This window comes from Rhinolophus sinicus, chromosome 16, assembly GCF_057876585.1.
Source record: "Rhinolophus sinicus isolate RSI-liver-muscle chromosome 16, RSI-T2T, whole genome shotgun sequence".
Classification (NCBI taxonomy): Eukaryota; Metazoa; Chordata; class Mammalia; order Chiroptera; family Rhinolophidae; genus Rhinolophus; species Rhinolophus sinicus.
In genome coordinates, this window is record NC_142516.1 from 11,025,168 (window position 1) to 11,037,756 (window position 12,589).

A 12,589-nucleotide genomic window follows, 5' to 3' on the forward strand; every position below is an offset into this window, starting at 1 on the left:
TTGTTCTGACAAAGTTAAAATTTTATGCTAAGGAACAGCTTTTAAATGACTAATGGAGCCAAAATTTTACCTTACTTTTTTCTTTGCCAGATTAAACTTGAAAGCATATACTTTTAGCACAAGAACTACTTTTCTTTGGAGCACTGATTCAAATCCAGGCCTGATTCCAAAAACTGTGCTCTCTCTATTTTTTCTATGATCCAGCTACCATATTTCATTGATTCTGAGACTCAGATTTTTCCACATTTTAACATCTCATAGTGAGATGCATTTAAATCTATGACATATCACAAATAATGGCAGCATTATTTTCTTAATGGTGTATTAAAATAATGCATATCAAGACACGGAAACAACCAAAATGTCTTTCGATAGATGAATGGATAAAGAAGTTGTGGTATATATACACAATGGAATACTATTCGGCGGTAAGAAAAGATGAAATAGGACCATTTGTGACAATATAGATGGATCTTGAGAGTATAATGCTAAGCGAAATAAGTCAGACAGAAAAAGCAGACAACCATATGATTTCATTGACATGTGGTATATAAACCAAAAACAACAAAAGAACAAGACAAACAAATGAGAAACAGAAACTTATAGACACAGACAATAGTTTAGTGGTTATCAGAGGGTAAGGGGGGTGGGGGGTGGGAGATGAGGGTAAGGGGGATCAAATATATGGTGATGGAAGGAGAACTGACTCTGGGTGGTGAACACACAATGGGATTTATAGATGATGTGATACAGAATTGTACCCCTGAAATCTATGTAATTTTACTAACAATTGTCACCCCAGTAAACTTAAAAAAAAAATAATGCATCTTACAATTGATGGAATTTAATTTTTTTTTAATTTTTGTTATTTACTTTTTATTTTTTTATTAGTTTCAGGTGTACAAAAACAATGTAATAGTTAGACATTTATCATTTATATCCCTCACACAGTGATAACCCCCTCCCCCTATTTACTACCCCTCTGATAGCGCAAACAGCCATTACATTTCCACTGTCTCTATTAATTGATGGAATTTTAAATTAAATACAATAACTTGGAGTCACTGAAGTAGAGAATAATGTTCAGTTCATCTATGTGTGTCCCAATCAGTCCATAATATTTGTTATATGTTTACCATGAACTACACCCTGTCATTCACTTGGACGTGTAGCACTGAAGAAAAGACACGTCATTTTGCTCTTTGTGTCTTACAGATTAGGATCCCATAGCACCTCACACCAGCGTATAGTGCAGAGGTTGCTTAATATTTATGAAGTTGACCTACACATTGTTTAAGCTAACTGCCTAAGCAATGTATTTAAAAATGTTAGAAGACAGTAACTATCATTCCCTTAGTTCTTTCGTTCTAAAGTTATTTCATCTATTTTTTATTTCGTTAATTTCCATCCTGAAATTCTATACTTATTTTTATGATACTGGAATATATAAAAAAGTAAGACATTCATTTTTATCCTCCTATTTCTGTTAAAGAAGAGACCTGCTGAATAACAATCACCAAGTCATTATAATTAACACTCATTCTGCTAGTCACTGTTTCACCCGAGAAATCTAATTAGAAGGTATAATTTGTAGGATTTAATTCTAAAGAAAATTAAATTGTTTTTCTAGAGAAGAAAACACCAACTACAATGGAAGAAGTAGGTTTAACCATCATCAAAATAATGTGCTGTTTTCTAATTACTGTTGTCACTGAATAGTTCTAAATAGGGGGATATTGGTATTAATTCAAATTAGATTGTAATAAGTATAAGATGTTAGTAATCCCCAGAGTAACCACTAAGAATATATGTCTATATCTATACATATGTGTATATCTATATATATCTCTATATATAGCTATATATAATGGTACCAAACATATTCAATTCTTTGTATGGAACCACAAAAGACCCTGAATAGCCAAAACAATCCTGAGAAAAAAGAATAAAGTCAAAGGTATCACACTCCCTGATTTCAAACTATACTGCAAAGCTATAGTATTAAAACAGCATGATATGGCAGAAAAACAGACACACAGACCAATGGAACAGAATTGAGAACCCAGAAATAAATCCACGCATATATGGACAGGTAATTTACAACAAAGGAGCCATGAACATACAATAGACAAAAGAAAGTGTCTTCAATAAATGGCGTTGGGAAAACTGGGCAGCCGCATGCAAAAGAATGAAACTAGACTAGTTATATTACACCATACCCCAAAATTAACTGAAAATGGATTAAAGACTTCAATGTAAGACCTGAGACCATAAAATGTATAGAAAAAAAAATAGGCACTAAGCTTTTTGACATCAGTCTTAGTGATGTTTTTGTGGATTTGACTCCAGTAGCAAGGGGAACAAAACAAAAATGAACAAATGGGACTACATCAAAGTAAAACACTACTGCACAGCAAAGGCAACCAACAACAAAAGGAAAGGCAACCTACCTAATAGGAAAAGAGATTTGCAAATCATACACATGATAAGGGGGTAATATACCAAAAATATAAGGAACTCATACATTTCAACAACAACAATGACAAAAAAAAAATAACAACCAAAAAACCAATCCTGAACAATCTAATTAAGAAATAGGCAAAGTATCTGAATAGACATTTTCCCAAGGAAGTCATACAGTTGGCTAACAGGCACATGAAAAGATGTTAAACATCACTAATTATTAGGGAAATGCACATAAAAACAGCAATGCAATATCACCTAACACCCATTAGAATGATTATTATCAAAAATACAAGAAATAACAAGTGCTGGCGAGGATGTAAAGAAAAGGGAGTCATCATACACTTTTGGTGAGACTGTAAGTTGGTGTAACTACTATAGAAGACAGTATGAAGATTCCTCAAAAAATGAAGAACAGAACTACCAAATGATCCAACTGTTCCACTTCTAGGCATTTATCAGAAGAATGTGAAAACATTAATTCAAAAAGATACATACTTTCCCATGTTCACAGCTGCATTGTTTGCAATAGCCAAGACACGGAAACAACCTCAGTGTCCATTCATGGATAAATGGACAAAGAAGATGTGGTGTCTGTATACAGCAGAATGCTACTTAGCCATAAAAAAGATGAAATCTTGCCACTTGTGGCAACATGAAAGAAACTTGAGGGTATTATGCTAAATGAAATAAGTCAAATGGAGAAAGATAAATACCATATGATTTCATTCATGTGGAATATATATATATATATATATATATATATATATATATATATATATATATATATATATATATCTGACTAAACAAAACAAACTCATAGATACAGAGAACAGATTGGTGGTTACCAGAGAGGAAGGGGGAGGGTGAAATGGGTAAATGGGGGGTCAATTGTATGGTGACAGATGGAAGCTAGACCTTCCATGGTGATACACTCTAGCGTACACAAATGTCAAATTATATTGTGTACCTGAATCTTATATCATGTTATAAACCACAGTAACCTCAATTTTTGAAAAAGTGAAAGACTGGAAAATATATAGTAATGAAATGAAAATAGTAACCAAAAGACAGCTGAGGTGGCTGTGCTAATACCAGACAAGACAGACTAAGTAAAAAAATTGTTACAGGAAATAAAGACATTATGTATTGATAAAAGGGAAAATACATCAGGAAGAATAAATACTGGGACAAAATTCGTATCTGTCAGAGTTCTAAAGGAAGGATGGAAAAAAGTACACAAAAATTCTTAATGATTGCAATTTGATCAGTCATATTAAGACAAAATAAAATATCAAAGGAAAAATGTGGAAACATGCTAATACTCTTTCAGAATGAAAAAGTAAACTCAGAAGAATTTTCCTGTAGGGAGATAATTGTCTCTAATCAAAGGGAGATTATGAAGCTTATCATTTGAACCTAAACAATTTTTTACAGACATTGGTCTGTAAAATATCTTAGTCTATGACAGAAAAAAAGCAAACAACACAAAACTAAACAAAGACCTTTTGGTAACTATGTAATCAAATGGGAATGAGGGTCCCAGTGTAAATTAAACTTAAATAAGCTTATCATAAATGTAGTTTTCCTTTGTTGCATTTTCCTTCCACTTAATGCTAGGATAAAATTCTGTTGCTCTCAAATTGTTTTTCTATCACTCACCTAAGGTGAAAATTGGTTTTAGATAATTGTAGAAAGCCATAAAACATGTCTAGGAAAGGAGATAATTGTAAAGTGCATTTTTTTGTTCACTGTTGGCTATGTAACTAAACTCAAAAAGAAGTCTTTGGTTTAAAATATTTTTCTACTTTTCTGGGTCTTTCTCCAAAAATTACAAATGAGGCCTTGTGAATTTGTTAATTAGGTTTCTAAACATGAATCAGCCTCTGCACCGTGAAGAAGTCCCTGCTGCCAGGGCTGGGCCTGAGTCCTCGCCACACCCTTCCTTCCTTGGCTGAGCTGTATCCTGTCTGTTCCGTGTCATGTGTATTCCCAAGATTCAGGCACCATATATGTTCATGGGAGTACATTTTATTGTTATAAAAAACATTAATAATAAACTGATCCCCAGATTAGAAATGTATAATTAGCCTTGTAGAGAGATGAGAGCATGGATTAGCTAATTGATTGTGAAAACAAAGGAAACAGGGATAGAATAATGCATTAATCCCATAAATATTTACTCTTGGTAAGCCAGAGAATGATAGGCAAGACACGGCAGTTCAGTAGGGTCAGGCAATTAGAGTTAATGAGAAGAGGACGGTTACTCACTGGCCATTCATCCAGCCACTCTTGAGAGCTTGCTTTCTGCCGGGCATCATGTTAGGGCGTTGGATACAGAGGTGAGATCATCACCTCTTTCTGCCCCTTCCTTCCAGGAGCACATTGTCAAATGGGGGAACTGGGCTACATACAAACAGTGCATCCTAGCAACGTCTGAAAAACCTGAATTCGCTTTGATTGTAATACCTACAATGATCGTAGCAGTGGAAGCCGCAAGAGCAATTATCATTTGAACCTTTTGCTATATCCTAGGCCCTGCACTCAGCACTTTATATGTAAAATTTTAATCCTTACAGGCTTATTGTCACTCATCATGGGCTGTGCCCCTAATGCTTCACGTTCTCCAGTCTTCTTGCTCGTTGTCTTCTCAAGAGGTAGAGTCTTCCTCAGTCTCGTCTTTCTCGTGTTCCTGGCTGTTTACCTGACCGTCATACCAGGGGCCGTGTCTCTGTTGCTGCTCACCCTGGGATTCCAGGCTCCACTCCCCTGTGTACTGCCCACTTGCGGTCTCTCCGTGACGTAAGGATGTCCAGTCACTCTGTCCCAGTGCTGGCCCCTATGGTCTCTAATTACCCAGCCATTCCTGCTGCCTGCTGCTTGGCCCACTTCTTTTTCTTCTATGCGTTTGGAGTTTCAGATACACGTGTTAGGTCTGTTATGGCTCTGGCTTGCTCCCTGGCAATCTGTGACCCTCTGCACTACCATTCAGTGATGAATCACCAACTCTGTGCCCACTTGCTGGCCTTGAGCTGAGCGGTGTCCATAGTGCCCCCCATGCTGCCTGTGGGGCTCCTCTTGCCTCTTTACTGATCTGGGGATGCTGAGGGCAGTGCTAACCTTCCCCACTTCTTCTGTGACGACTGACCTCTCCTGTGAGCCTCTTGCTCTGACATACATTCCAATGAGCTGGCCATATTCCTCGAGGGTGGCTTCCTCATGCCAAACCCCCGTGTCCTCACTGTACTCTCCTGTGTCCACACTGGGGCCACCATCCTACGTTGGCCTTCAGCTGCTGGTCACTGCTGTATGGTCTCCAGCTGTGGATCCCACCTCACCACAGCTGGCTTCCTCTGTGACACCATCATTTGGGTCTACTTCCACCTCCTTCCCAGAACTCTCTGATCAGGGCATGGTGGCTGCTGTGACGTACACTGCCATCATGCGTTTGGCCAGCCATTTTGTATGCAGCTTCTGCAGCAAGGATGTCAAGCGTGGTCTCTGCCAGCGGCTTGGATAGAGGAGGGTGGACTCCTCATTAGCTGGCTTCAGAGCCATATTGGTTAGGCAGGAGAGAAGAGGGCAGCTTTGAGCATGGATGGTTTGGGAGAGAGAAGAGCGAGGGGTGGCTCCGACAACTTAGGAAGTCTAGACTCAGCTCTTGTTGGTGTGCTCTGACAGAGCTGAGAACGTTCCACACTGATGCTATATCGGCTCAGGGCTTCCTCGTCAGCCAGTCTCTGGGGCCCCTCCCTAAGGCCATTTATCTTCAGTTATCCAATCAGTCACCGGGCCTGGGGTGTTTAATTCCAGAGTTTTGAATAACTGTGAAAATATCATTGTGAAATTCTGAACTAAAGCTGAGATGGTAGAGTTACTTATAGTCACATTTAGTTTAGTGTGCTTGCTTGTGGGGTGTGTTGGTCTACATCAGAAAGTTAGCAGAAGAGAACAGTTTAGGTAAGTGGGGAGGACAATTTCATACCTGCTCCATTCAGTGAGCAAATATATGCCCAGAAGCCTGTGTGATTCTGCTATTCCATATGTTAGCCCCAGTTTTCTTGGACCTCTCAGCATGTGAGCATCTCGTTCTGAGGTGTGAATTTTATTTTATATCTTTTAATTTAAAATTTTCAAGTGGGTGGGGGGTGGGAGATGAGGGTAAGGGGGATCAAATATATGGTGATGGAAGGAAAACTGACTCTGGGTGGTGAACACACCATGGGATTTATAGATGATGTAATACAGAATTGTATACCTGAAATCTATGTAATTTTACTAATAATTGTCACCCCAATAAATTTAAAAAATAAATAAATAAATAAATAAAAAATGCTAAAAAAAATTTTTCAAGTAAAATATATAGAAAACTGCAAACTAAGTATTTTATTGCATAAAACAAGGATCCGTGAACCGTTTTAAGAAGGGAGAAAACAAATTGGCTGTTCTTAGCTTTTGGGAGCTGGACATTGGTCTCTATCTTGTTAGCTCTTAAGAGATTTACACTGATAGTTTTTGAAATATTTAGTGAGATATAATTGACATATAATAGTGTGTAAGTTTAAGGTATACAATGTGTTGATTTGATACATTTATATATTGTAATATGGTTACCACCTAAATGTTAACACCTTTATCATGTCATACAAGTATATTATCATTTCTCTTATATGGTGGGAAAAATTAAGATCTAGTCTGTTAACAAGTTTGAAGTTGATAATACAGTGTTGTTGTCTGTAATCACTATGCTGTGCGTTAGATCTCTAGGACTTATTTATCTATAGTTGCAGATTTGTACCCTTAAACCATCTCTCCAATTCCCCCAAACTCCAGCCCCTGGTAACCACCATTCTTCTCTCTGCTGCTATGAGTTCAGCTCTTTTAGATTCCACATGGAAATGATATCATACAGTATTTATCTTCCTCTGTCTGACTTATCTCACTTAGCATAATGTCCTCAAGGTCCATCCATGTTTTCTCAAATGGAAGGATTTCCTCCTTTTTCATGGCTGAAAAACATTCCATTGTATTATTACCATTTCATAGGTCATCTTTTCATTTTCTTTTGCTATGTAGAAGCTTCTTAGTTTGAAGTAGTCCCACTTGATTTTTGGCTTTTGTTGGTTGTGCTTTTAGTGTTATGTACAGAAATTCATTGCCCAGACCAATGTCAAGGAGCTCTTCCCTTATGTTTTCTTCTAGGAGTTTTATAGTATCAGGTCTATGTTTGTCTTTAATCCATTTCGAGCTAATTTTTGTATATGGTATAAGATATGGGTTCAATTTCATTTTTAATATATGGTTATCCAATTTTTCCAGCACTATTTTTTGAAGAGACTATCATTTCCTCATTGAGTATTCTTCATTCTCCTGTCAAAATCAAATTGACAAAGATAAATGGGTTTATTTCTGGACTCTCAGTTATATTCTGTTTATCTATATGTCTGTCTTTTTGCAAATTCCCCATTCTTTGGTTGTAGTTTTGTGATAAGTTTTGAAATATGGGAGCATGAGTCCTCCACCATTGTTTTTCTTTTTTCCCCCCCCCAAGATTATTTTGGGTACTCATGGTTCCTTGCAATTCCGTATGAATGTTAGGATTGCCTTTTCTATTTCTACAGAATAGTCCATTGGGATTTTGATAGAGGTTGCACTGAATCTGTAGATCAATTTGTGGAGACTTGCCATTTGAACAATATTAAGTCTCCCAATCCATTACTTGGGCTATAGTTCCATTTATCTAGGTATTCTTTAATTTCTTTCAGCCATGTTTTATAGTTTTCAGTGTATACAGGTCTTCCACCTCTCTAAATTTATTCTACAGTATTTTATTATTTTTGATGCTATTGTAAATGAAATTACTTTCTAAATTCCCTTGCAGATTATTCATTGCTAATACATATAAAATATAGTTTATTTTTCTTGTTGGTCTTTTATTCTGCAACTTCTAACGCTTATTAGCTCTATTCATTTATTAGCTCTAACAGCTTATTTGTGGAAGACATTGTGTAATTTTCCTGTGGAATTCCCTACAGTCGGATTTGTCTGATTTTGTCACTAATTGTAGTTCAACAACTTCCTCTGTACTGTGTGTTTTCCATAAGTTTGAAGTTGAATGTAGAAGCTTGATAAGATTAATGTCTGACTTTTGGAAAGGGTAGACTACTTCACAGGGGGTGATGTGTTCTTCATCAGTAGGAGACATACTGTCTTGTTATGTTACCTTTTTGGTGCCATTAGCAGCTGTTGCTAATCAATGTCTAGATCTATTCATTAGAGCAGTAGTTAAAGCAGAGGTGCATGTGTATAGGCAGGGGTAAGGAGTCAGGTGGAGGGGAAAAAAAAACAGTCTAAAATCCAGGACTGCCTGCTTAGAAGGAGACTGGTTGAAATGAATCACATCCAACCATTTTCAGTCCCTTTATCTCCTACCTCAAATTCTGGGGTAGGAGAGCATTTGACAGTGCTGTCAACCTGTAACCACTGGGGAAGAAGTCACTTCCCCAAAGCAAGTAGGGCTGTTAGAAAAGTCAAATAGATCCTCTGCAAACAAGAATAAGTGTAGTACATTTTTTTGAAGACATTTATTATATTTTGATTGATTAGACTCTCTTTCTGTTTCCACTGAATTTTGATCATATTTACCAATTAGTAGTTCGGTTTTCTAGCATGTGACTGAATTTCTTCTGTGCAGGTCAGTGATGGAAAATACTGGCATATATTCAATTTGTGATCAATTCCACAATGCATAACCTATATCAATAAGCTACATATCATTATTACTATATTTTAAAATGAGACCAAGAATCTCTCCAATTTGCATATAATCTCAGATTTTTCAATGTGGTGCTCCACCTCCTGCTGTTTCTTTTATACTCAAAGACTTGTTTAAATCAACTATTCTGAGGACAATAGTTCTAAAACAGATAAGCAAAATGGCTAGATGAAATCCAGCAAATGGCTCCAACTGGGTGAGGGCAAGAAATGAGATAGTCATTGGAGAGCAGAATGGAAACATAGCAGTGGTTAGAATTGGACTGCTGTCTCATAAAGCGTCATGCTTCATAACTACGTCAGCCAAGATACTTGGATTCATAACAAACACTCAATAATTATGGAAATGATAGGTAGGAAAGAGGTTTCTTGAGATGATGAAACAGGACTTGATTTCCCCTTGGGGTTTCTTCTTGCTCAACTGCTGACATTATGCAAGACCATGAAGTTCCCAACAAGGTAAACGTTCCCTACAGGCACAGTTGTTTTTAGAAGCTCTCCGGTTTTTGCCTCAGTAAGATCTACATATAAGAAAAGAGCAAACTCCTGAGCTAGTCCCAGTTTATAAAGAAAGGTCAAAGAGCTCAGCCCATTCTCATTAATATTTCATCTGAACACAATTGGAGGCTTCTGGGGTTGGCAGAGTCCCAGAATGAGCACATGTAAGTAAGGCTGTTTCACTGCGATAAGCTGCCTTATCGAAGGCTTTTATGGACAAGGACAAAAAGGGAATCCCTAATTTTGTGAGAATGTGGCAAAGAGCTCTACCCAGACTTTCTGACTTGTGTGTATGATGTCAGGTACAGAGAAGATGAGAATGAGGTTACATTCTGCCCTAATAGTAAGTAGAAGGGGGATAGAAAATAAGAACTTGCGATCCTTTTGTAGAAAATAGTGTGACATTTGTACCAAGAAGACCAATAAATAGAATGAGATGCAAATATTATAGTCGAGGGAGGCAGTGGGATGGAAGAATTTTCAATAATAACATGGAAAGATAGGTTTTTGAGTGAAGATATGAAGATTTAGGTATAGTCATGCACTCATGGGAAGGTATGGAGAGACATTTCAGTTCCCACGTACAAGAAATGTGTGACAAGAGGATCTAATCTATTGTGTGAGAATTTGGATGATATATTCTTGAGACAGAAAAAGAGGTTCTGATTTATGTATCTCAAATTCAACATTTGTGATTCATCAACACAGGGAACAACTAGAAGTAGAATTTAGACCAAGAAGACATTAAATAGAGAACATTCCTAACATTTAGATATTGATGAAACAGTGAAGACTCATATGTCCCTTGGTGCTTTCATCAAAAACGAAAGGCAAGAGTAAGTAGGATCAGGGTTTATCACTGCAGAACTCGCCCTTCTCCATGACTCTGTATGTCCCTGAAGTACCAGGTAGGAAACGGGAAACCTGAGATGCTTTTTGGTCTCATTTCAGTGATTCTTCCTTTTGTTTTTGTTCTCCCAGATTTCAGTGTGGGTTACTGTCTTGAGGTGTTCAAATCTGTATATATGTTTATCTGCATTTCTCTTCTAAACAAATTACTCCCCTCTCTCGCATCAGCATCCTTGATTTCTCAAAGTTGCCTTAACGGGATCCACAGAGCTCAGGCTCTGCTGGAAGTCATGTTGAGATATTGGAAAATAGAAAAGATAAAAAGCTGAGTCTTGAAGAAGTCAGACAACAAGAGCACGACTGCTGCTTATTACTCTTATTGCAGATAATTAGGATAAAAGGCAGTTTTGCTGTACTTGGAAGAAAATGGACTTTCTATGTTACTACATTCTTATCCTCCTAATGGATAAATCTACACTCTTTGCTACACTTTTTCCCCTGGTAGACCATTTTATCCCCCTTTTCCCATGGGACTTATTCCATCTCGCTTTCTTTTCATCTCTTCTTCCTTTTCACCTTCATCTATACCTCCATATAGACATCTCTGTGTGGCCACTGCCTTGAATGAATAATGGAGTCACAAGAGTACGTAGCTTGAGCTATATCCACGGACACAGAAGGATACAGGAAGAAATAAATACAAAAGAATAGACATTGTAAAATGTAAGTTTTCTTTGTCTTATAAGCTCCTGCTTAATGTATGATCTTCAGAGTAAAGCAAGCACCGAGAGAGATGTCCTTAAAATAGTTTTGCTTCTTTATCTCAGTGTTAGGAATATTCTCTTTTAGTCGGGGGAACACTGGCCTCATCACAGAATGAATGCAACCATAGCATGTCATTTTTTTCTGTTGTAAAAAATATTTACATAGTTATACTAATATAAATGTTGTCTACTGATTCTCAGCTTTTACCTGGAAGACTTAACTACGGTTACAACTCATATGTTTTCAATCTTGGCAATAAACAAATGAAGGTACAGCTTTCCAAATTTTGGGCAGTCTCAGGGGTGAAGAAGGTAAGCAGAATCTGAAGTAGATGAAATAAGGAATATAGATTTGAGGATACCAGCTACAAACAGGAAAACGATTAATTGGAAAACTGAAATAATCATCAAAAACTTGGGGAAAGGAGGAGAAAAGAGGGGATAATGCAAACAAGACAAAACTTCATATTTCATAGGAGAGAGCCTAAAGATTATCTAAAACTAATAAAACTGGTACATAGATACATAAGCAAGCAGCATATTATTTAGAGGCATAGAGGTATGAACCAACAAAGAGCTAAAACTAAACATGGAGGTGGGAAAACTTGGTCTATGAAAACTCTGCTTTTTATTATGTGTTCTGTTATACTCTTTTAAATCGTTTTTCTCACATTCATGAAGAAATACAGTATTTCATTAAAATATCCTTATCCATACAGCAGCCTTAAAAGTTATCTTTTTGTCACACCATGTAGATCTGGCTGTGGGGACAACCTGAGCTGAAAAGACATGAGAATCCCATCCACTAGCAGATTTTATTATTCATTGAAAATTAATGATTAATAAAATCAATGATTATATTAATCACTTTTACTCTCATCCAAGGTAAGTTCAGTTGACTTCATGGAACAAGAACTTCCTACCAAAAGAACAATATGTCCAGCTTCTGGACACACAAAGTTAAGACCAGATCTTCACTCCAGTGCCCCATCAAAGATGTAGAGACTCTGGCTGGACCTTGACACTGTTCCCTTCCCTTTCCAACTCTGACAACCAGAGAACTGCGCTGCTTAAGTCCAAGAGAACTATACAGAGTTAAGTCCAAATGTTGTCACTCAGATCCCATCAGACCTTCAACAGAGTAGTCACTTTGCATTAGTTTTCTCATCTGTAATATGGGACTGAAAGTACTATAGTTTCTACCATATGGGTTTGTCGTGAGGATCAAATGTGTGATATCT

At 37.1% G+C, this 12,589-nt stretch overlaps 1 protein-coding gene across 1 annotated transcript; it reads left to right on the forward strand.

Annotated features, from left to right (window-relative positions):
* The first annotated feature begins 5,059 nt into the window (after positions 1-5,059).
* OR1B1 (olfactory receptor family 1 subfamily B member 1) lies at positions 5,060-5,983 on the forward strand. The gene is given in 4 exon segments (XM_019719557.3): positions 5,060-5,205; positions 5,207-5,251; positions 5,253-5,846; positions 5,848-5,983. Coding segments are annotated over 4 exon segments (921 nt in total).
* The last annotated feature ends 6,606 nt before the right edge of the window (positions 5,984-12,589 follow it).